At 44.8% G+C, this 24,672-nt stretch overlaps 2 protein-coding genes and 1 long non-coding RNA gene across 5 annotated transcripts; 2 read left to right on the top strand and 1 right to left on the bottom strand.

Annotated features, from left to right (window-relative positions):
• The first annotated feature begins 6,945 nt into the window (after nt 1–6,945).
• On the top strand, nt 6,946–8,687 carry LOC100845881 (exopolygalacturonase). Its single transcript, XM_003563791.3, has 2 exons — nt 6,946–7,525; nt 7,641–8,687. The coding sequence occupies exons 1-2, from the start codon at nt 6,989–6,991 to the stop codon at nt 8,385–8,387; spliced, it is 1,284 nt and encodes a 427-aa protein (XP_003563839.1). The 5' UTR covers nt 6,946–6,988; the 3' UTR covers nt 8,388–8,687.
• A 9,361-nt stretch (nt 8,688–18,048) lies between these two features.
• Nucleotides 18,049–19,490, top strand: LOC106865780. Of its 3 annotated transcripts, none has more exons than XR_002964942.1 (5): nt 18,049–18,237; nt 18,346–18,616; nt 18,726–18,870; nt 18,968–19,022; nt 19,297–19,490. It is a non-coding gene; the product is annotated as an uncharacterized LOC106865780 (long non-coding RNA). The 3 variants fall into 3 exon arrangements; XR_001405114.2 differs by having other exon boundaries at nt 18,052–18,237; nt 18,418–18,616; XR_001405113.2 differs by having other exon boundaries at nt 18,052–18,616.
• Nucleotides 19,491–21,843: 2,353 nt separating this feature from the next.
• On the bottom strand, nt 21,844–24,444 carry LOC100845249 (calmodulin-binding receptor kinase CaMRLK). The gene is made up of 2 exons (XM_003560684.4): nt 22,815–24,444; nt 21,844–22,671 (listed from the first exon to the last, which is right to left on the bottom strand). Exons 1-2 carry the CDS (start codon nt 24,154–24,156, stop codon nt 21,956–21,958), a joined length of 2,058 nt encoding a protein of 685 aa, XP_003560732.1. The 5' UTR covers nt 24,157–24,444; the 3' UTR covers nt 21,844–21,955.
• Between the last annotated feature and the right edge of the window lie 228 nt (nt 24,445–24,672).

The raw sequence follows: 24,672 nt of genomic DNA, 5'->3' as shown, positions 1-24,672 counted from the left end.
GCTTTGGATCCAATGAAGAGGGAAACCATGATACACACTATGGACCAACAGGTAATCATGTTCAACTTTAATGGTTTCTGAGATCAATTGTTTATGCAGTATTATGTAAAACAGATAACATGTTCAACTTTTATTGCACTTGTCAGGACAGAGCTATGGATCATGTCAACAGATCACATGATCCATTACCATTTGAGAGTTCATTTGTTGCTGCTGCAAGGGATGCACTTCCAGCTGCCAGGGTAACTACCGCAAATTTGAATGCAAGAAAAAGGGGATCACAAGGCAGAGGCAGAGGAAACAACAATGAAGCTGCAGCAAGCACTGTAGCTGGACAAGGCAGAGGAAGAGGAATAACTTCTTTTGCTGCACAAGTGAGAGGGAGGGAAAGGAAAACTGCTGGAAGGGGAAGGACAATGGCTGGAGCAGCTGTCATTGATGCTCAAGCATCTGGAGCAGCTGATGGAGGACATGTGAGAGGCAGGGGCGGAGGAGGGGAAAGCAACATTGCTTCTGCATCTGCTGGTGGAGGACAAAGCAGAGGAGGGGGAAGCACTGCTGCACAAAGGAGAGGAAGGAGAGCACGAGGTGCATTTGCTCAAGCATCTGGAGCAACTAATAGAGCTGAAGCTAAGGCCAGGGGGAGAAAGAGATCATACAACACAGGACCAGGATCACTACACTTCCTGATTTTTGGTGATGATCAACAGGGCCAGCAAGCACAAGCCAATCTAGGTGGTGAAGAAGAGATAGCTATCACACAGAATGCACCAACTGATGAGGTCTAGCTGTCAACTTTATTTTGGTTTTCTGTGAAACTGGGATATATTTTGGTTCTATGTGAAATTGGATGTATTTTACTTCTATGCGAAACTGGATATATTTCTGTGTGCTTTGCATTTTGGTAGTAATTGTTGGATACTGGATGTAAACTGTGATATATTTTAGTTCATCGTGTTGCAGTTTTGTCTATTTAACTTGTCTCTGAATTACATTTGAAACACAGTTTGAAATAGATAGCATAATATTTCTCTATTTATCTTCTTGACAGAAAGAGAAAGAGGCCTCAAACAGAAATTCAAACACAATTTGAAACTGAAATTCAAACAGAATTTTAAACTGATATTCATATCCAAACTGAATTTGACACAACAGGCATTCATTACAAACTGAACTTCCCAATTAGATGAAGCCCCTTGTGATCAAAGCAGTTAATGCGTACACAATTGCACAAGCTGCTACTAACACGAAGATGCATAACTCTTTCCTATCCCTGCCCCTAATCTCTTCCAAATGACTCCTTTCAATCAACTTCTTCTCTTTCTTCATCTTCTTGATCACCACTTCCAGCTCAGCTACTATCTGGAGTAGCCTTCGATTTTCACCTTCCAAAGCAACTAGAATGTTGTTGTTCTGCCTCTTCTGCAGTGTCGAATCATTCTTCAGTTCAACAATTTTATCAGTACAATGCCCTGCGTTTCAAATTTTCCAACCAAAGTGCATCAAGAAATAGGGGCACAAAACAGAGGTGGAGAGCGCCATCAGATATTCACCAAATCTCACCTTGGACGATGCCCTAGGGTCCCAGTAAGCCTCACCGGTCACCTTGGCCCAACCGCCGCGGCCCGCTGTACTCCACCTGTTGTTGTCGCCGGCGCCTCCCAATCCTCCGTCTCCACCTCGATCGTGGCTGCCACCCATCTGCCGCGAATCATGCCGCTCGGGTGCACGCATCAAGTGCTTGGTCTCTCGCCCTAGCTTAGTCCTCCGTCTCTCGCCCAAGCTCAGACCACCGTCTCTCGCACAAGCTCGGCACGCCGGCGATTCTAGGGTTACGACAGAGTCGGGCGTAAGAGGAAAAGGTGTGGAATAGGTTTATTTTTTAAAAGAAAAGACTCTTTTCTGATGCCCCTGATAGCTGGATCGAGGAGTAAGATGCAATCTTCTCAGAGGGCTTATTGCGAAAACTCATAACCGGCTAAAACAACAACGTGGCACCATATGATTAGCCTGGACCTCTAATGATATGGACATGCTAACCATGGATACGAACTTTGGTACCCTCAATTCTATAATATTTGACAAGATTTATAATTAGGTGAATTCAAGTAGTAATTGTTTTCATTGTCATATTTATGAAGAGGCGGAGTTACTACTATCTTATCTCGTTTTATTACGTAGGCATCTTGTCGAGCTTTTCAAGTCCAAGGTCAAGATGAGATACGATGGAAGCGAACGGGAGGGCCAACAAGAATCAAGCATTCATACAGCTGAGAGGGAAGGATTTCAAGTGTACTTTCCAACAAATCAAACGGCACATGAATTCGGAGCTTGCTAGAGAAAGATATCACGAATTAAAGTTGAATCCGATTCAGGTCCGAGCTGCCAGGAGACCCGAATTTGTTTTAATCACCCAGGCCGCATCCGGATTCCAAATCAAGTAATCAAGTACTTGTTGGAAAGGTAATTGCAAGACCTTTCCAATGGATCTAGCCCCATCAAGATATTCGACTCGTGCTGACTGTGACGGACAAAACAAGCTGACGAATCTGTTTTTCTGTTTCCTAAAGAGTTGTAGTTTGTTAGGAAAGTTAGAGATAGAGTTGGATTTCGGCCTCTTTACTCAAGGTGGACGAAAATATCTCTCCCTCCTCCTTTATATACCCCATGAGCCCCCCCTAAGGAGCCTTGGGTTTTGTTTAGTTAAAAGTTAGCCATCGCTACTACTTCGTGTAATCGCGTGTGTCGGTTAGACCACCTGTTTTACCGTTTTCGGAACCCCAACTTATCGTCTCGTTGAGACATTGGTTTGATATAGTATTCGCAATTTTAGATTGCATCTGCTATTTATCTTGTTCTTGCTTGTTCTTCGATTGCTTGCAGGAACAAAGACCTTCGTGGTCAGGTTGATCGTGTCCCCGCGTGATCAATAACCCTCTGGAGTTGGTGTATCGATTGCTAAGACGCTGCTTCCTAGGCCGTAGTCGGATCGTCAACGTCACCTCCTACACAAATCGAGAGTTATCAATCTCATCGAAAGATCGGGCCACTCCGACCCGTATCATCTAACCAATCCGCAAATCAAGTTTAGGGACTAGATTTGCTCATTTTTCAAGTTGTGTGACTAAAATGCTCCCACCACTCAAGTTCTGGGACTAGCGGTGCAATTATCTCTATTTTGGACGAGGTGGCTCACTGGTTAATTTGGCTGGTCTTCAGGAAGTAGGTTTGCGAGAAATAGGAATAAAACGTAGAGGGGCAAGATACCGCTTGTGCAAGTTGCAGCTCAAATCTTCGGTCGGAAGCAACACCAGCCGGCCATGCTGCTCAGGATAGCTGGATGAAGCACCTTTAGGAAAGTGTGTTGGCAGGAAAAGACAGGTGTTTTGGTGCTCTGATGTGGAGAACAAAAGGGTGCACTGCTGCATAAGCTGCACAAATGCACTGCAGAATTCACCAAGTTTTAAATATATTTTTTGGGGATTTCATTTATGAGAAATGTTTTTCTTCATTTTCACACCTAACGATACCTTATGTCTAAATTGGCAATCATTATTAATAATCTTAAGGTTCCTCCTAAAATTAAATTTTTTGCTTGGTATTTATGTCGTGGGGTGGTGCTTACAAAGGATAATTTGGTCAAAAGAAATTGGGGTGGTAGCAAGAAATGTGTTTTTTGTGATCAAGATGAGATCATTCAACATCTATTTTTTTAGTGTCCAATGGCGTGTTTGGTCTGGCGAACCGTCTTTGTGACATTTAATTTACCTCTTCCATCATGTGTTACTAATATGTTTGGTCGGTGGCTTCGGGGAGTTGAAAAAAAATTACATCGCTCATCCTTGTAGGGTTGTGCGATATGTTGGTCTATATGGAATTGCAGAAATGATTTGGTTTTTCGTAACAAGAAAGTGTCTAATTTCTTGCAGGTTGTTCTTCGGAAGTCGCATTGGCTCCGTACGTGGTCCCTACTGCTTCGATGGAGGCACAAGGGTTTATGGAATCTGGGTGCAACCGTTTGGAGACGGTAGCACGGGAGTTATTCAGCCGGTTTGGATGGCGCACCGGTCTTAGGCTAGAGGATATTGATGTTATCCTTTCATCATTTTTTCATTATCTTTAGTAACTCTGAGACATGTACTTTGAATACTTTTAATAATTGATGGTTGTGTGCATCGATCGATGCAGAGGCCGGGGGATGTCCTCCTTTTCGAAAAAAAAACACCTAACGATAATGAAGTTGCATTTTGGGATCTCATTTTTTCAAAAATCTTTTTTTTTTCAAACTCAACATACAAAATCAAAGTTGAACTATTTGTTTGTGCAACTTGAGTTGACAAAATGGGTAACTTGAGTTCACAAAATGGGTAACTTATTTCTGCAAATTTGTTTTTCAGGTTTTAAACCTTGTGTCTGTGTTTTGTGCCTTTTTTATTGAGATTTCATATGTTAATTTTGTTTTACCTATTTGCACATCTCATAACACCAAATTGCACTTTTTGTGTTGTGCAACTTGAATCCACCCATTGTTCAATTGGTACAATATTTTTTCGGTGAAGTTGACATTTTTCACTTAGTTTATACTCCCTCCGATTCTAAATTGTTGTCGAAATATTACATGTATCTAGGCACTTTTTAAAAATAGATACATTCATATTTTAGGCAAATTTGAGACAAGAATTTTGGATCGGAGGGAGTAGTTCTTATTTCGATATATGTTTTCATTTTTTCGGAGGATATTGATATTTCTTTTTTAGTATCTGTATATTGACATGTGTTCTTCAAGCATGATCTGACCAACCCAATTCACATCAGTTGTGCGTGAGGTTGTGGATACCTTGTTTGGCCCGAATTGAGACTAGTGGACCTAGTATGGCCATATAACATAATCAAAATTCATGATGAGTAATAGTTGTGTGCATTGATTGATGGATAGACCGGGGGAACGGCCACCTTTCGAAAAAATATTTTAATCTCAAAAAACCATAGTCGCAGCCGCTCGCCGGAAGAAACACCAACACTACACTAGTTTGCAGGCACTGATTGGCACGCCAAGATCAAACAGGAACCTGCGCAGTGCGCACAACATCTTGACAACCTCCTAACCAGGACATGAAAGCTCTTGACTCAGGGATGCAAGCGGAACCCTAAATATGTCTAACTTTCAATTGAATTTTCAAATCTTCTAGTTTAATTTCGAATAAATTTTTGAACTATCAAATCCTCTCGAACACGGCGTGCCTCTCGTCCCCTCGAAAAACGAACGCACGCAGCACGTCTGCCCCGCGTAACGATAGTTTTTTTTAGAATCACCTGTAATTTTATTCAAATTCGACATCGATTACAGGTACAATGCTTTGGATAAAAAGTCCAAAAAACTACCAAGTAACTCTTATAACTAAAAATTACATTGAAGGTTTCAAAAAAAAATTCTCCATGATATCAATCTTTGCAACATGAAGTACTGCCAAGGGTTAGGTAAAGATATTGCACCCAGACTGGAGCAACGACACCGCTACTCGACCACCTGCACCAACTTGACTACCTTTGAAGGTTTTAGAAAGCCCCTTGAGTCGCCCATAAAAAAAGATAAGCCATGATCGTTGGACGTACTTGAGCCAGAGAAGATCCCCTAAAGATACAAGTCGTCGAACCACAAAATCTTTATCGGAACACCAAAGAAGGACTCCAAAGCCACAAAAAATAATGCCAATAAAAACATAACGACACACTGATAAAAACTCATCAGATCCGTACGAACAGATTTGCGAGTACACAAACCCAAATCTCGCAAGATCGGAGACACCGAACCTGCGGATGGGGAAATTCTCTGGCTCCATGGCATCACCAGCAAAGATGTCGCCATAGATGAGGAAGAACCAGAGTACTTTTATTCTCAACGACGTCGCATCCTCCACCATAGTTTAGTCAATGAGAACACACAATTTATAAAACTGAAAACTTCTTGAAACGTTTAGAAAGATCCGATGTTTCCCTCACCTCATGACGCCAGATAGCGTCAGAAGCGAGGGGAACGACAAATTCACATGTTAGCTGCGACGTTGCCTCCTTTGCAAAACCTAGGCGCCTGGCGGCGGCTAGGTTTTCTCCTGTCTTCTCGTCGAAAGTTTCTCTCTAACGCTAATGCTGCAAGATGCGTAACGATAGTTTTGGGCCACAGCGCCTCTGCCTCCTGGCCCTCAGCCCCTCTCTTGTTGCCTGGGCCTAATTCTGCCTCAGTGCCTGGGCTGTTGCGTTGGTCCGGCTCTCCTATGGGCCTTGGGCCTGGTTCTGCAGCCTGTCGGCCGGCCGATCGATCTTCCTCGACAACTCGTCCCCGTCTGTTCGATTCCTAGCTTCGCTCAAAAAAAAAGTTCGATTCCTAGAGGCTAGAGACAGAGATCTTTGTTGTTCTCTCCGAATCTTCATCTCCCTCGCTCGAAATCCCAAGTCGAAAATCCCAAAAATATAAAAATCTCCAACCAAATTATCCTAATTCTGCTTAAGGCAGTAAATCTCCAACCAAATTACCCCAAATCGGTGACAGATTTATCTTTGTCATTTTAGCATTTAGTATCTCTTGCTTGCGGTCGGTAGATCACAATCATCATTTGACCTTGCCGTGTGCCTAGGCTTTGACGGAGCCAGGACATGGATGCATGGTACTAGTTGCTCTGTTTAGCAGTGTCAGTGACACAATCGACATGGATGCCCGTCGGACCTGTGCAGCAGCATGTGGTGGCAAGAAAAGAAACGTTCAAGTGGTCAACGACACATGTAGATCAACCAAGGGACATGAACACACATGTATTGTGGTGGTCAACCATGGCGCAAAGAAGGCAAACTCTAAAACAGGGCCGCCCTTAACATAGAAAGCGTAGGCTCCCCCCTGCCATTATATAGGGGCTTTCCTTTTCCAAGCGCTGGAAATCATCAGCGGTGAGGACGACGAATAAGAGAGTTGCACACCTGAATAAACGGCGACAAAATGGCGTTGAGCGGTAATGCTATCAGGGTGTTGTTCATCCTGGTGATCCTTTGCGTCGCCGCGCACGGCAAGGCCGCCGAGAAGAAGGAGAAGAAGGAGGAGAAGGGGGGCAAAGACAAGGAGGCGGACGCGGAGGGCCCTGCGGCGGAGGGCCCGTCGTCCGGCGGCGGCGAATTGGACATCAGCAAGTCCGGCAAATGCAAGGGCGACGGCAAGGCGGACTGCACCGAAGCTCTGGAGGAGGCGTGGGCGTCGGCTTGCAAGGGCACCGGGAAGCAGACGATCCAAATCCCCAAGGGCGACTACTTGACGGGTCCCCTCAACTTCACCGGCCCGTGCACGGGCGACGTCACCATCCAGCTCGACGGCAACCTGCTGGGCTCCACTGACATGGCACTCTACAAGTCCAACTGGATCGAGATCATGCGCGTCGAGAACCTCGTCATCAGCGGCAAAGGCACGCTCGACGGCCAGGGCCCCAAGGTCTGGAGCAAGAACGCCTGCGCCAAGAAATACGACTGCAAGATCCTGCCAAATGTACGTGAACTATCGACCTACCTGCCTGCTGCTGCTTAATGTAAAGTGCATTTTGATTTCAATTGCCTGTCGACGTCTAAACTAGCTAACACATTGATCCACATTTTGTATATAGTCGTTGGTGCTGGACTTTATAACCAATGGCACCATATCCGGGATCACGCTCCTGAACGCCAAGTTCTTCCACATGAACGTGTTCCAATGTAAGGGCGTGACCATCGAGGACGTGACCGTGACCGCCCCCGGGGACAGCCCCAACACGGACGGCATCCACATCGGCGACTCGTCCGGGATCACCATCACAGGCACCACCATCGGCGTCGGCGACGACTGCATCTCCATCGGCCCGGGAAGCACCAAGATCAACATCACCGGCGTCACCTGCGGCCCAGGCCACGGCATCAGCATCGGCAGCCTCGGCAGGTACAAGGACGAGAAGGACGTGACCGACATCAACGTCAAGGACTGCACGCTCAAGAAGGCCACCAATGGCCTCCGGATCAAGTCCTACCAGTCCGCCGAGTCCTCGCTCACGGCCTCCGAGATCCACTACGAGAACGTCAACATGGAGGACGTGGCCAACCCCATCATCATCGACATGAACTACTGCCCCAACAAGATCTGCCCCGCCAAGGGCAGCTCCCACGTCACCATCAAGGACGTCACCTTCAAGAACATCACCGGCACCTCCTCCACGCCGGAGGCCGTCAGCCTGCTCTGCTCCGACAAGCTGCCCTGCAGCGGCGTCGAGCTCAACGATGTCAAGGTCGAGTACTCTGGCAAAAACAACAAGACCATGGCCGTCTGCAAGAACGCAAAGGGCACTGCCAAGGGATGCCTCGAGGCACTGGCTTGCCTTTGATTTCACCGTTCCTTGACGTACACAGACCGGTCCCCGAGATCGTCGCCAACGCCAATCCCCCACAAAATTGGTCTCCTCTGCTACGTGTACGTTGTACCTGCGCCTCCCTGATATCCACGACTTAATAATCTGTGGGTATCACGAGGAAGTCCGCACGCTGAAAGATTTTGTCATTTTCTTTTCTCCTTTGTATCATCGTGTTACCATGCCTGCATCAGCTATCTCTGTATATGTATGACAGCAATTGATTCGTCTAATGTTATCTCACGCAAGTCTATATCTATACAGTTGTTCATGCAATTTTTGGGGTTGGTGCGCCCTGCGTATACTGCGTGTCTGTTCTGAAACGAACTAGCATGGCACGTGTTCAAAGCGTTTGAAAATTATAATTTGGCACTTCACAGATGTGCATGTCACGCAAGCTATAAATACATGTTACCACAAAAGAGAATATTCCTTGGCGGGAAATATTTTAAGTCATTTACTTTGTATAGACTAATGATTGTTATGACATCTGCTAATAGAATGGAACAGGGAGCGAATCGTTCGTTGCCTAGCTTTCCGGCACGACGGGTAAAATTGTCATTCGAACAGAACTAAAGTTGTCATGTCCACAAAACTAAAGTTGTGACCTCACATAATTAAATGTTCACTCTCTATCCTTCTAGCGCGATGGGGTAAAGTTGTCAACCGCACAAAACCAAAGTTGCCGTCCTCACAAACAAAAGTTGGCATCCTACAGAACTACAGTGGTCAGACCACAAGACATGTGGCACGATCTCAAGCACTATCTTTCCCATCCGATGGCCAGCCGAGTGTTCGCTCCAAGAGACTAAAGAGCGGACGTTCGGTCATTATAAATTTCGTTTGCTAAAACACCATATAAATAAAAGCGCATGTGTTGATTGTAGACGATATTAGATTAAAATTAGTGGATACAAGTAAAAGTTACATTTCCAACTAGTCGTTAGTCGTATCGGATCACCACACAGTCATGATCTAACGTTGTCACCGAAGTCCCGTAGCACAATCTAATACAAGTCTGATCATGCAGCAGTGAATTAAAATGAATAACGTACAATTTGCACCGTTAAAAAACTTCTTTTGACGAACATCACATACATATGTTGAAGTACAAAACGCCGCAAACATAATACGTATTGGATATTGCATCGAGACTCTTGTACCATCGAATGACAACGAAGTGTCTCTATGCAAGGATCACACCATCCTTCACGCGCCTTCCAATGGTATGAAGAACCACCAGAACAAGGCCGAGATGTGCAAACCTTATTCCATGCTGACTGTGCTGCAATTGTCTCACCATCGCCGATCCTTGACAAATAAAGACAGGAAAAATAATAGCTCCCGCTAGTAGATCGGGTCCTTCTTACACACCCTGACCGACAAACCCGGCGGAGGAGGAGAAAGCCGGCGCGCTACCAGCGGAGGAGGGGTGACACGGAGGTGGGAACCCATACGGGTTTTCTAGGACAGGAGCACCTTGTTCCGTTATCTTTTTGAGTAAATTTCAAAAAACCACACTTTTTGAGGCAGACTTCTCAAAAAACCACACTTTTCGAAAAATTTCTCGCAGAACCACACTTCTTCCGCCTAATCTTCTCAGTTTACCCAAAACCGATGTTTAAGCGCATTTGACATTTTTCCTTACAGGTGGGGCTAGCTGTCAGGTCCATCCCATTTATGCATTCAACCCCTGCGTATTTTCACATTTATTTTCTCCTCCTTCTTCTTCCTCTTCCTGGCCGTTTATGGTGGAACCCGGCCACTAGGTCGCATAAAAAAAAGACAGGAGCACCTGTTTTTCGAAGGGATTTGGGTTACCGGGCGGTAATTTTGGTTACCGCCCGGTAACCTCGTTTACCGCCTACCCACGGTAAATGATCATACCATGCAAAAAATACCGAATTTGTTTGAATTTTTCGAATTTAAACGACTAAAACAAGATTATATATAGGTTTGTCCCAGGTATTGTGGTTATCGAGTAGCTGGCGAAGTGTTGAACCGTATGGTCGTCCATCCTAGCGGGGAGGTGGCGGGTTTGATTCCCCGTCGACCATTTTTGCACGAAAGTTTTAAATATGAACACCAAAAATATGAACACCGGAGAGTCGAACCGGGGAATGGGGAATTGCGAGCTGAGTAACTTGTCCGGTTGCCTTGCCGCTGAGATAGGTGCACGATTGTGTCTAATAGGCGTTCTGATTTCTTATTTTGGCTACCAAAAATTTAAATCAAATATTTGATTTAAATTTGTCCGGTAACCATTTGGTCCCCCCCCCCCCCCCCGCCCGGTAGCCAAAGCCTTGCTCCCCACATGGACTAAAAACTTAAATAAACAAAAGGTAACAAATCTTGCCGGGCAATATGCGTGTCATGTTGCTAGTTGATAGCATTGACAATGGTGCTACACGATACCCCGCGTCACCACCCTTCATGGCCCTCGGCACTCACGATCCCACATTCTACTAGTGCTGCCGATTGGAATCAACCCATGGGGGGAGGACGAAACTTATTTAAAGGTCGGGCAAACTATAAAGCCTAAAGAAAATTTGATGCAAAAATTCTAATTATTCCACACATATTAATGTTTTACATGATCATAAAAATAATCACTTAGTACAATACAAATAATAGAGTGATCTGTTTCACTCTAAAATATAAGTAAAACCTAGAAACATTTATGCGTTGATGGTGCTTAGATTAGAGCTACTTTCACTACAAGTGACACAAAAAGTATCTTACAAAACTGCGTTGATGGTGCTTGGATTAGAGCTACTTTCATCAAATAAGACACTCCTAGTAGTTTTTCACCCAAATGGAGTAATTTAAAAACAAATTTTACCATTTCCTTTTGATATCCCCTTCCTTTCCATCATTCACCGAAGAACAAAAATACAAAAGCAGCCAAGGCATGAGGTAGGGGGTAGGCCGCAAGCCCGCAAGACACACCAACGAGTTGCGCCGCTGCACCGCTGAGCCCTACCTATCTTGGTGTAGCCCAGCCACGGAGCCGCCCCGCCCGAATCTCGTGCAGTCGTGCCGTGGAATCGCCGGCCGCTGTCAGGCTGCAGAGGGGAGCATGCAAGGCATTCTGCTCTTCTGCTTATGGACCACTCGATGAGGCGACGACTCTTTTTTCGACAGCCGACGAGATGATGACTTTGTCCGTCACCGAGCGACGAGACAGCCTACGGAGGGCGGCGGAGCGATTCCCAGGCCGATGAGGCAAAACGCAGCCCACAGGCCCTTAGTTCATTACCCAAATTAATACCTGTATAAAACATTTTGGCCCGAATTAAGGTAAGGCGGACGCCCCACCTCACCCTAGCGAGAGCTCCGCCCATGAATCAACCCCCGAGTCCCATCCTCCAGGGCTCTACTTCCATACGTCTGACACCAGTGTGTCATATGTCGTGCAAGGAGGGTTTATGTTCATGTTCGTGTCCACACCAATTTGCTTTGTATTTTATCTCTTTAATTTGTTCCTAAATACAAAATGTTCTACCTTTGTTCTAGGTCAAACTATTTAAAGTTTGGTCAAGTTTGTAGAAATTTGGCAGCATATATAACTCTAAATTAGTTTTATTAAATTCATCATGAGACATATCTTTATACTATACTTATTTAATATTATAGATATTATTACATTTTTCAATAGACTTGCCCAACTTTAATGTTTTTGACTTATAATAAGTTGAAACATCATATATTTAATACTCGGCAGTACCGAATTTGGTACTCGTTTCTGTTTCTATAAAGTACGAGAACAACTATGTCAGCAACCACTTCCGTTTGTTTTCAACTCAACTACACACACACACAGTAAAAGGTACCGAATTTGGTACTCGTTTCTGTTTCTATAAAGTACGGGAACAACTATGTCAGCAACCACTTCCGTTTGTTTTCAACTCAACTACACACATACACTGTAAAAGGAATGTTTGGTTGGTGCCCAAACAAGTCATGCCAAAATATTGACAACCTATGTTTATTTGGTTATTGGTTGGTTCAAGACCTAAATTTTGGTTGCGAGCTATTTTATCCCTTTCACAGATTCTTGCCAAACCGAAGACCAAAAAAATCCTTGGCCAAAACATTACTAACCCAATTACTGCTAACATTTGATAAGGTTGGATATACCAAACATACTCAAGTACGTTGAAGTACTTACTACTCACTGCGACATAAAAAGTGTCGTCTATTTAGTACAAAATTTGTACTAACTTAGCACAAAATAAGCGTCACTTTTTATGAATTGGAGAGAGTACCTTACATGCCAAGCTTAGTTTTTTTTTAGAGGAGCCAAGCTTAGCTGGGGAGCATGCCAGAAATGTTATGGGCCGCCATGCATTGTCTCGCTATCCATATGAAAAGTGAAACAGACTGAACGAGGCCTTGGCCCAAACAGAGCTTCTGCAACGACAGTGACCGATTTTCTTATGTCTCAGCAATGTCGCATGTTCTCAAAAAGAAAAGAGAAAAAACGCCGTCGCAAATGCGTGTATCTACAACTGCAAAAGCTTGCCCAGTTACGCATGCACACAGGTTACCCGTTTGTCTTTATCCTACTCTCAGTGGCCATATTTGCGGGGCATGCACCGTGCGCACCGTGAGAGCACGCGAATCAGTAGCTGCTTGTTGCCAGCCAGGGCAATCTGTGCAAGAACCTGTCGAAGATGCTTTAATCGATGAACGATCTGTGCCAATTTTGGAAGCGTACGCACGCATGATCAGGAAAGATGTTGTTCTTGTCTTGGTGTGGCTTGTGATCGTCTACGGACGAATAGCCTCATGGCTCATACTGGCACAAAATTGGGTGCATCAATACAATATGAAATTCTATGAAATCGCATTTATACCTAACCTTAATTTCTCTCTAAAAACAATATCACTTTTGTTCTCATTATACAAATCCGTGTAGCAGACAAACATAATTTTCGAATCTGGAGTTTAGATACATACCCAAAGTTTGATTTCATTATTTCAATTCGACCAAAAAAATATGAAATGAGGGCTGTCAAACAAGTTGCAAGGGCATGGATCGCATGAATTTGTTAGCATAGGAGTATATAATACGGTTTGGAAACACGGAATTTTCAAATGGGTGTTTTTGGATGTTGGATAGAAAATAAACACATGAATTAGGAAACAAAATAGACAGTTAGAGAAAAGATGCATTCGACTTCTCAAAGAAATAAGAGAATAAGGGCCTGTTTGATTCACTAAATCTTAAATAGTAGGAATAGAAAAAAAAACATAAGAAAATGGTAGAAATACATGTGCAAACATGATATTAAAAACTCATGAATTTTGTAAACTGATGTTTGATTAGAAAAAAAAAATAGGAATCCAAATAAACAAGGTTCATTAATGAGAGCGAGGGAAAGCTAGGGTTAGGGATTTGGGGTTTTAAAATGGGGAATTGGCCCGTTCGGACTAGTAATTTTACACAGTACAAGGGGGCACTGCGGAAAGAAGAAAAACTTCTTAGGGGGGTATCTACAAAATAAAACATTCTTGAAAAACTCCAGAAATTCCCGAATGCCACGTCATCCAAATTATGCCAGTAAACGTCTTTTGGACCCAAGATGATCCCACAAGCCAGGTTTAGGGGTAACGATAAAACATTTTTAAGTTTGTGAAGTAAAGTGTTCCCATCAGCCAATGCAATTTTTGTTTATTTCGAGAAACAACTTTTGGTGTGGTGGTGGAGTTGTGCGTGCATGACTCCATCGTTTCAAATCCCGATGCTCACAATCTTCTATATCTAAATAGGGGAAACGCACTACTTAATTTCTCTCAAAATGCAAGCATGTCACATCATCACACCATTAATTAGTTCACACTTATTTAATGAAAAACTCATATTTTTTGCACATGCATGCATGCTACTTTTCATCAAGTTATTTCTACCAAGTGAAGAATCTATAATCTATAATACAATTTCATTATACATTTTCGATACTCTTTTGTTGCTACTTTTCACTCATCTATGTTCTCAACAACGTGGACTCACGTATGTCAATTAAAAATTTCCGCAACAAAGTGCGGCACATCATCTAGTTATACTGTATGGGTCTCCCTTACGGTCTTTCTATAAAAAAAATGTGATTTCTTTCTCTCTTTTAACCAAAAAAGAAGAGCACAAAAGTTATATTATTGGAGTAACAATGTTCGGTGTGTGAACCTAAAGATTTTTTTTGAAAGTAAACTAAGATTAAAGATTGACGAAGTCTAATACTACCAACTCGGTCGTGCCTCTAAACATTTACTTAATCCTGTGGAGTGCCGTATCAACGTCAGTTTCCACAGCTCAAAAGTACATCACCTGTATATTAAGTCACTTAACCCACATGCACATGGTGACAGAGATGCTACTGTGGCCGGTACCAGTGCGCAAGTTTTTGGACGCAAGCCAACGAGAGCTCCTCAATAAATGGGCTAGTTGATTCTAGGACCAGAATCTCAAGGAACATAGAAAATCATACCGTTTGTTTAATTCTAAGGGTTACCAAAAAGGAAAAAAAATCACATCCTCAGGTTCTTCAATAAATCGGTTAGTTGAATTTTTTTTTATGAAAAAACTGTAGGAGAAACTTCTAAATTATAGTTGTGAGCAATATGATTTGAACCCTGGTGAGTAGAGCCATGAACCCATAACCCCACCGCCACACTAAGATGTGTTTCTCGAGTTAGTTCATTCTAGGACCAGGAACGTGAAACATAGGAATCCTGGATTCATTTGTGTTACTAAATATTTTATAGTACTAATTTCATTTACTCCAACCTCTTGAAAATATTATTTGTTTTATCCATGCACAATCAAAACATTATTTCAATATTGTAGTATAAAAAAGGGCATGAAGTTGTAATCCTTTCCCCTATCTTCTATATCTAAGTAGGAGAAACCCATTATTTGATTTCTCTCAACATGCAACGATGCCACATCATCATGTCATTAATATGTTCACACCAATTTAGTGGGAAACTCATATTTTTTGCACATGCATGCTACTTTTTTCAAGCTATCCTCACTAAGCAAAGAACCTATCATACAATTTCATATATAGTTTTAGTTTTGAATACTGTTTCATTGCTACTTAATTTCACTCACGTATGCTAACTAAAAATTTCCGCAACAACGTGCGTGGCACCATCTAGTTTGTACAATTTCCAAATCCTTGATATCAAAAAGGTGGTAGTACAATGTCTTAACTAATTGTTTTTTTGCGGAAGTACAATGTCTTAACTAAGATAAAAAAGAATCATTCCCTGCCAATGATGCTTACTTATGCTTACAACGATGCGTGTTTCCTTAAGCCAGTAAGTTTAGGGGTAATGATGAAACATTTTTATGTTTATGAACTAAAGTGTTCCAATCTGCCATGTCCATGAACTGAGAATGTGAATTATTTTTCCAAAAACAAGAACAGGAATTGTATATTATTGAAGTAACAATGTTTGGACGTGTGAAACCTAAAGATTAAAAAAACGAAAACTAAGATTAAAGATAGATAAAGTCTAATACTCCCTCCGTCCAACAAAGGATGTCTCAACTTTGATTAAATTTGAATGCATCTATACACTAAGTCATGCCTAGATACATCCAAATTATGACAAATTTGAGACATATTTTGTTAGACAAAGGGAGTACTACCAACTTGGACGTGCGTCTAAACATTTACTACCTCCGTCCAACAATAGGGGGCGTATTAGCTTTTCTTTGACCAATGCTTTGACCACAAATTACTCTATTAATATATAACTAGTACAGCGGCCCTTGCAAATGCGAGGGCAACATCTTATAGGCAATGTGAATCTTCTACTAAATTTTGGTGACCTTTGAAATTTTATGTTTGTCGAAGTTTTAACCCTGATCGAAAGCGCATTCCGTATTTAGGTCTTCTACTGTTCTACATGGAGGCACCCCATAGGCATGACATGTGGGACCAGTTTGTTAGGATGGTTGAAAATCTTAAACGGAGTAAAACCGTGCCAAAAGTATTTAAAATTGGTAAAATGAAGGAACTTTTGCTACAAGGTAAATGTGTCACAAACTTTTGTAGAGTGGATAAACATTTAGATTCGCTGTTGTTATAAATATGCCGTACAAGTATGGAAATATTTGTGGTCTACTATAAGGACTTTAGCCCGATGATGTTAGATACACTCTCAAGACTATCTTTGTGTACATATGTCTAAAACAGTGAGTTCCATATAACAGAAGACGGTGAGAGTAATTATTAGAGATATACTCTCTCAGTCCCATATTAATTAACTCAAATTTGTCCAAATATGGATGTGTATATACCTAAAAAGTGTATAGATACATGTAATATTTCGGCACTTAATATGGGACGGAGGGAGTAGAATAGTATGACATAGAGTACCATGGAAATGAGCAATGTATCTTATTATGATTTTAGGTTTTTAATCATTTTCAATATCACATAAACAATAGTAGCATTACATTGTTTGAAAAAGCATGGCTGGACCATTTTAAGCTTTTTGGAGACCCTTAACAATGTTTGTTCTTTATACTCCCTCCGATCCATAATAAGTGCACGGATTTAGTACAAAGTTATGAATCGGAGGAAGTATTATTTATTATCATTGCTACAAAATATGAAGTAGTTAATTAAGATTTAAATTATAACATTTGATCGAGATTTTACTTAAACGTATTTTATTTGTTTGTTGGGAGACTGGTCTTGTCAAATTTACCAATGGAACTGATCGATAACAGATACCAATAAAAATCCATAATTTGTTCTAGTATTTTTCTCTCGTCAATTTTTTTTACTTCATATATTCACCCTTTTAACCCCTCGGAACACATGAATTGAGTTCCTATAATGAGATATCTTCATTTTAAAAACAGGTAACCATGTGTATTGCACCACCGTGGAATTCAATGATCGCAAGGCCATGTTGGTACAATAATATAAATGGTTTGGTTTTAGTAGCGGTGTCAGTTGATGTGTATGTACTCACCCTTTTTACAATACAGGAGAAAAGGCAATAACAAACTCTATTGTTTAGAAGTAAATAGCAACAAGCAAGTATAGTAGGTACATAATAGATAGTGCATCTAAGCTTGGATAACCAAGTTTGAGAGCAATAAAAAAAACTCCGACCATCTGGACTGAGCAACCGGTGGCAATTTTCTAATTGCACCGTGTGTCTTTCAGGGATGAGGTTTTATCGACTGCCAATTTGTCTTTGCGAAGCATACTGGCAGTAATTTTAAGTAGTTATATGTAACAACGTAATTCGTATTAAATCCTCATGCTCCTCTCCTGTTCGGTCCTGAGTTTAATTCTGAAAGACATGTAACTGTTATGAACTTGCAAGTTGCAGGAGGCAACCCACTAGCCTAATTCTCTCAACATGCAGCCTATCCACCTCAGCAATTTGCCACGTCATCACCACTAATCAACCATGCACCGATCTACTGCGTTCCGTTCCCGTGTCAGTCCCGCAAGCGAACCGTGCCGTTCCGTTCCCACGTCATACGCGAGTGAACCGTGCGTCCGTCGCGTCGTGTTCCAACATGGGCTTGGCCACAGCAGGCGCATGGGCCATGTTCTCATCCCTCCAGAATTTCTGTCCAAGAAATAAATCTCAGCACGCTGCTTCTTCTCCCCCATTTCCTCTTCGTATTCCCCATAGAGGCAGCCATTTATGGCTGCTTTGACTCCTCCCATTTATTAACCGAAGCCTCCTCAGCTCTCAAGTCTCAAATATGTGCGAGTCCACGGCAGCATTGGCAAGCAGCACATCCTACTCCTCCGCCGGATGAACGCGGACATCGACCCGGCATTAGGTGAGCGCTTCCGTGTCCTCGACTTCCATGCGTACGGCGAGCCCTACCCGGCGTTCCTTGCCGCGGCAGCGACCGCGCTGGAGCCCCCATGATATGCAATGTTCGTAGGCCGCGGCTTCGTCGTACGCGTCGACGCTTCATTCCTTGATGATGTTGTCCTTCATTGCGATGCCTCTTCAGCACGGGCACCGGTTTGACCTCTCGGAGTGTGAGGCCGCAGCATCTCCGTCGCGAACTCTGGGGAGGTCTACTCCACCGATTTTTTCTCGTTGCTGACCATGCCAGAGGCACTTCTCGACGTGCTCCGCGGTGTGTCGGTGGCGGGATGTTTTGGCTTGGGTCCTGGCCGGTGCATGAGGATTACCTTCTCGGATCCAAGGTCAGGTTCTTGACTTCTTGCCCTTTTGCTTTAAATTGCTGCAATTAAGCAATTCATTGTGATTGTTGACTTCAAGGTGAATCTCCCCCGTCAATTCTGTCGCTGCCAGGTTATCCCACCTCCCTGCAAGGTGTTTGATTATTTGCCCAGGTTACCCCATCTCCTGCACTGAATGTGTTTGAGGATTTGCCTCTTCCGAAGATTTGTCGGCTCTGAAGAACATATAGTTGAACCTTATTTCGTTGTGCAAGTAGGTACGATGAGTTCAAGATTTCCTATGTTTTGCGCTCCGCGGTTATTTTAGATGGCAAAGGTGTTAATCAGTTTTTGTATGTGGTCATTTTTCGGTAGATAATTGTGGCACAATACAAAAATCAGATATGAGATTTTTCAGTTGCATACAAAGGTAAGAGGCTGCTCTGAAACTTTTTTGCTCCCTGTTTATGTTGGGTGTGAATTAAGAAAAAATCTACTTAGTTTTTGTTCATGGTACATGCAGTTGCATCAGACACACAAAAGGTAAGGGAGTTTAATTTATCCATTTTTCTTTGAAGTCAGATCGTATTCCGAAACAGTGTTCAACACCAAGATGAGCATGTTAGTGAAGTAGACAATTTAATTCAAATGACACAACCATATCGTTTACTCCTTTTGTTCCATCGGTGTGTTTGTTGTTGCAGGGAACAAACAAGTGGATCATAATTTGCTTCTTGCAGAAACTGCCAGATAAAGTGTATCAACCAAGCTGAAGGATGCCACAATTTGACTCTTATTTCACTCCATCCTTTCGATTTGGAGATGTGCTACATTACAAGTACCATTTTGTAGAATTGTAGCCTTTTATTTCATCATTATATTGATCATATTTATCGACTGTCTAACTAAAATGCATGCTATGAGTCCCGCCGCAAAGTGCGGGGCATCATCTAGTTCATAAAGTAGTATGACCGCGCGCGTACCTCGGTAATGAAGTAGAAATCTATTCAATAAGCTTATATCCTCGATAGTTCTCCGGTGTTTTCATCTTGCATGCTCCATTGCCTAGAAATTTGAAGATAGAATTAGAAAAAATCTTAGTTTCGGACAAATGTTGGTTCCACAGTCAAGGATCCAAACCTCTTTGGATCATAAAGGCCGTCATAATCTTTTTTTCCACGAATTGAGGCATTTGTTTTGAAATAAATTCATGCTATGTCACCAATCCACTCGGATCCAGGATGCAATCACAAAATATGTATATAAGTAGGAACCAAAATGGCTCCTAGGAGCGCATACTCCTAGGATGGACAGTGAAGTTATTAAATACGTTGTAATAATCAAGAGGATTTAAATTAAAAATTCTGAAATATTTAAACATACGATATACTTTGGATTTCTCCAAATGTAATCTTAGGCCTGGGCAGTCGACGCCTAGAAGAATATGCAACTATCTTCAAATATGAAACCTTTGATGAACCAAAAATAAAAAAATATTGTGTAAATCTGAAGCTCAATTAATTGTCTGTGTAAATCCAATGTGGATGGCACATAAATGATATATTAGGCTTTCTCATGATCAATGAAACTCTATCCAAAAGTCTAACTGTTGATGAACTAATAACATAATTATTGTATAGACCTTTCTACGACCGCCGTGTGCTACCTAGCATTGAGGAACTAATAACATAATTATTGTATAGACCAATGCTAGGACTGCTGTCCTAGCATTACTGTATGTTACGGAGTACTGTCTTCATGCTAGAACTTCAGTTAATCAATGCGAGATTATTATGCTGTTTCTGGTGTTAGAGTTAATCTAAACAGGAGCAAAGGACATAACATGCCTGCATGTAGAATTTGCTGCAACGGATATGTGTAGACGCTAATGAGCATGCACGTTCGGACGTAGGCAGCCACACGATCCATCGATCCATCATGCATAGCTTCTCTGCAGTATCGCACTATCGCTAGTTGCTTGGCGTGTTAATTCTGTTGCATGATGCAAACGGGTTAATTAGAAATCCCGCGGAGACCGGTACGTACCTACCTGCAGGGCGTGCTAATTCTGCTGCATGATGCAAACGTGCAGCGCTAATTCTGCTGCCTGCGGACGAAGCTAGCTAGGTCGGTGCATGAGTGGAAGAGCGGGCGGGGGATGGGGTACAGGCATCGGCGAGGCGAGCGGCGGCGTGGGAGAATCGATAGAGAGGAGGTAGAGGCTAACGTACGCGCCCTAATTAATCTCGGTCATAGGCACAACGCGTCAGGAAGATCCGATGGTTGTGATTCAATAGATCTATATATGAACGGTCAGATATTTTGCTTTTTGTGGGATTTTCTAACCTCTCTTTTTTTTTTCCGTCACGTACTTTTAGTATATAATAGATTATATGCATAGATTCATATCTATTATATTTCTACTCAAGGATATTTGTTCATGAATATGCTTTTGATCACATTAGTCATATGTTCATGAAATAATTTGTGATCAAATGTTTGGTCAACCGAACCCTAATATGCTCTTTATTGTTGGACGGAAGTAATACTTAATCACGTGTCGTGGCAGAGATCTACTGTGGCCCGTACCGGTGCGCAAGTAATTGGAAGCAAGCGAACAAAAACTCCTCGCTGACCTCTACTGCCGCACCCTCCCTCCCCGCAACGATTTCGCGGCAACGCGACAAGATCGAGTCCATTTTTTTGACTCTTGTGTGTGCATGCGTGGCCACCCAAACCTAAAAGGCCAAAAAGGGTATGGTCCCTCGACCGACCAGCTGACAACCAACCCCAGTGAGATCGATCTCTGACTCGCACGCAGACATGCATAACAACCTCGCATTCCCTTCCACTAACCCTTGTTTGCTTACTCCTTTTGCTAGTTTAGCAATATCTTTCTTCGCCATACTTGAGAAAGCAAGTCTGTGCGACTGCCTTCTTCTCGATCGACCTTACCTTTTGTTAACCCGTATGAATCAGTCATGATGCGCAGTACTCTTTCGTTTAGTATTTCTATTTTCTTATGAGTGGTGGCCAGGTCGAGTTCGTTTTTCTTAAGAAAACCTTCCCCTTATGAACGCGGTGATCTCTTGTCAATTATCGCAGACTAAGTAGATGTGCTGCGTAAATTTTTGAATTAAAAGGGCGCGGATTAACCCATCTGTGCGTTGCCGACGTACGTCGACTTGCAGTTAATACCAAACTGTTCATGTTCCTACTACCAACGCAGTTAAGCCCCCAAGCAAGCAACACGAGAAAAAGGTTCTGAACTCAACTGTTCCTACCGGCTAGGAATATTGCTGCATACACGTTGTGCAAAGGAAAGAAAAAAATACGAAGCTGTAAAGCCTATGATTCATGTACTCAAGCGGGGAAGGCAGCACACGACGCCTGCATGTGTTGGTGGCTCATCAGAAGAGGCACGCACGCAGCTAGGCGCTGGCAGTGCAGCGGACCACCGTCAGGCCTGATGTCCTTGAGCACCCCCACTACCTGCTGCATCGTCGGCCTCTTGTCCGGCGAGTGCGCCGTGCAGAGGTACCCCACCCGCAGGCACTCCACCATCTCCCGCTCCGCCTCCGGCCCTGCCGCCGCCTCGCCGTGCACCCTCGGGTCCACGATGTCCAGCCCCTTGCCGTCCCGGATGATCCCGCGCGCCCAGCTCACGGACGCCTCGTCCCACCTCGCCTGCCCCGTCATCAGCTCCAGCACCACCACGCCGAAGCCGTACACGTCCCCCTCCGGCGTCCCCTGCTCCTCGCCTCCGCGGCCGAAGTCGGATATCCGCGGCTCCAGGTCGTCGCCGAGGAGCACGTTGGTGGACACCAGGTGCCCGTGCACCACGGCCCGGCCCGACCCGGCCCACCCTTGGTGCAGGAACGCCAGGCCCCGGGCCACCCCGAGCGCGATGCGGTGCCGCGTCGGCCAGTCGGATATGGACCGCTTGTCCTCCGCCGTCTCCCAGATGTCGCCGCCGCCCGTGTCCTCCATGTCGTCCGGCCACCCTGACGGCAGCTCGTGCAGCCACCGGTGGAGGTCGCCTTTCTCCATGTACTCGTATAGCAGCAACTGCTCCCGACCTGTGACAATAAATGTGACCCAAATTCGAATTTCAAAAGCTGCAGCAGAGAAGAATTTCTGATGATATGTGCGCGCAACCTAACCTAACTGCTCCAACTAGAACACGCGGAGAAGAATCCAAAATCAACTTTGTCGCATTCACCTGCAATGCAGTATCCAAGGAGCGGAAGTATGTTGGGGTGCCGGAGCCGCGCCAGCTCCCGGAACGCGGCCGCCGGGTTGTCGCCGACCTCCTCGGCCCGGCCCATGCTGCCATCCTCTACGACGCGCACGACCACGTGTAGGTCTCCCGGTAGGACGGCGCGGTACGCCGCGCCGCTGCGGCCGCCGCGCTCCGCGAGCTGGGACTCGCGCCCGAAGCCGGACGTGGCCGCGGCCAGGTCGGACAGCGTCAGCTCCATGAGCGGCCGCTCGAACAGAACCACCGGCGCGGCAGATGCGCCCTTCGCCGTTGCCGCCGCCGCCACCGTCACCTCTTCTTCGTTACCACCCCTCTGCTGCACCTTCTTCTCCTCCTCGTCTTTCCCTCCATTCTTCCTGCGCCTGAGCACGCCGCACGCCACGCACAGGACCAAGCAGAGCAGAACGGCCACGGACGCCACCCCGCACACCACCGCCACCACGACCATGTTCGGATGCTTCTTTCTTCTCGTCGCCGTACTCTTTTCCGTCCTCGCAGGGTCCTTCTTGTTTTTACTTCTTCCATGCGTCGGCGTCGGCGTCCGCGCTGGAGCTTGCTTCGGCCGTGGGGTGGACTCCTTGGAGAATACTAACGAAGCATTCCCGGCGTGGACGAACGCCGAGGGCCCGAACTTCTTCACGGCTCCGACTTTCACCACGCCCATTAACCTGTTATACGACACGTTCAAGAAACGGACCCCGTCGAGCGGCGGCAGGTCGCCAGGGAACGTCCCCTGCATCGCGTTCCCGGAGATGTCGAGCCGGCTCACCCGCGCCAGCCGCGCCAGCCCCTGCGGCACCTGCCGGATCCTGTTGGCGGACACGTCGAGTGCGTCGAGCACCGCGAGGCCGTCCACCCCGGAGACGCCCGTGAAGCGGTTGCCGGAGACGTTGAGGGACAGCAGCCGCGGGTTCGGCTCCTCCACCCGCAGCGAGCCGCCGAGCTGGTTCCTTGACACGTCCACGGTGCGGAGCGACGGCGCGCGCCAGAACCCGCCGGGGATGGCGCCCCGCAGCGCGTTCCCCGAGAGGTCGAGCGTGGCGAGCGCGGAGAGGTTGGCGAGCGCCGCCCACGCCACGGCGCCCGTGAGGTTCCGCGAGGGCAGCCGCAGCTCCGTTACCGGCGTGCATGCCGGGACGGTCGAGGGCTGGAAGTTGCGCACGTGCCGGAACGCGGCCGCGACGATGGCCGCGTCGTCCCGGTCGCGGCCGGCGCAGGATGAGGAGACAGCGTCCGGAATTGCGGTGGAAAGAATTAGCAGCAGCAGGAATAGGAGCTGGCCGACGTGAGAGTGGAGTGGCATGGTAGAGGAACAAGCACTTGAGCGTACGTAGGTACTAGTACGTGTGCAGGGGAGTTAAAGAGGAGATTTGAACGGTGGTGGCATTGATGGAGGGAGATAAGAGAACTACTCCAAGGGGGGAGGGGAAGCAGAGGAATGGAGTGCTGTAGTGAAATGTGCAGTGCAGGGGGGTTGCTCTGCTTTTTCAGTTTTTCTGGGTGGGAAATGTGTGAGGTGGTTTAATAGGTACTGACATTGCCAGTGTATGCTGGAACATTTAGACGAGGAGTGGTTGGTTTCTCATCTGATTGTGGACTTGGGCGGAGTGGAGTCAGCTTATGAGAATTCGAGATCGTTGATCGGGTACGCCAATTCCTCTGTCTTATTGACTTTCACAACTGCTGAATGGATGTCTCTGAGAAATTAACGGAGAGTGTATCTTGAATGCGGAAAAACTCCTTTTTTTTTCTTCTTCACAAAATGAAGTCAAAGCTCTGCATTTCCACGTAACAAAGCAAAAAAGTTCAAAACATATTT

This window comes from Brachypodium distachyon, chromosome 1 (genome assembly GCF_000005505.3).
Source record: "Brachypodium distachyon strain Bd21 chromosome 1, Brachypodium_distachyon_v3.0, whole genome shotgun sequence".
Lineage (NCBI taxonomy): Eukaryota > Viridiplantae > Streptophyta > Magnoliopsida > Poales > Poaceae > Brachypodium > Brachypodium distachyon.
The sequence above is the reverse complement of the archived record's forward strand: the minus strand, read 5'-3'. Positions and strand labels throughout refer to the sequence as shown.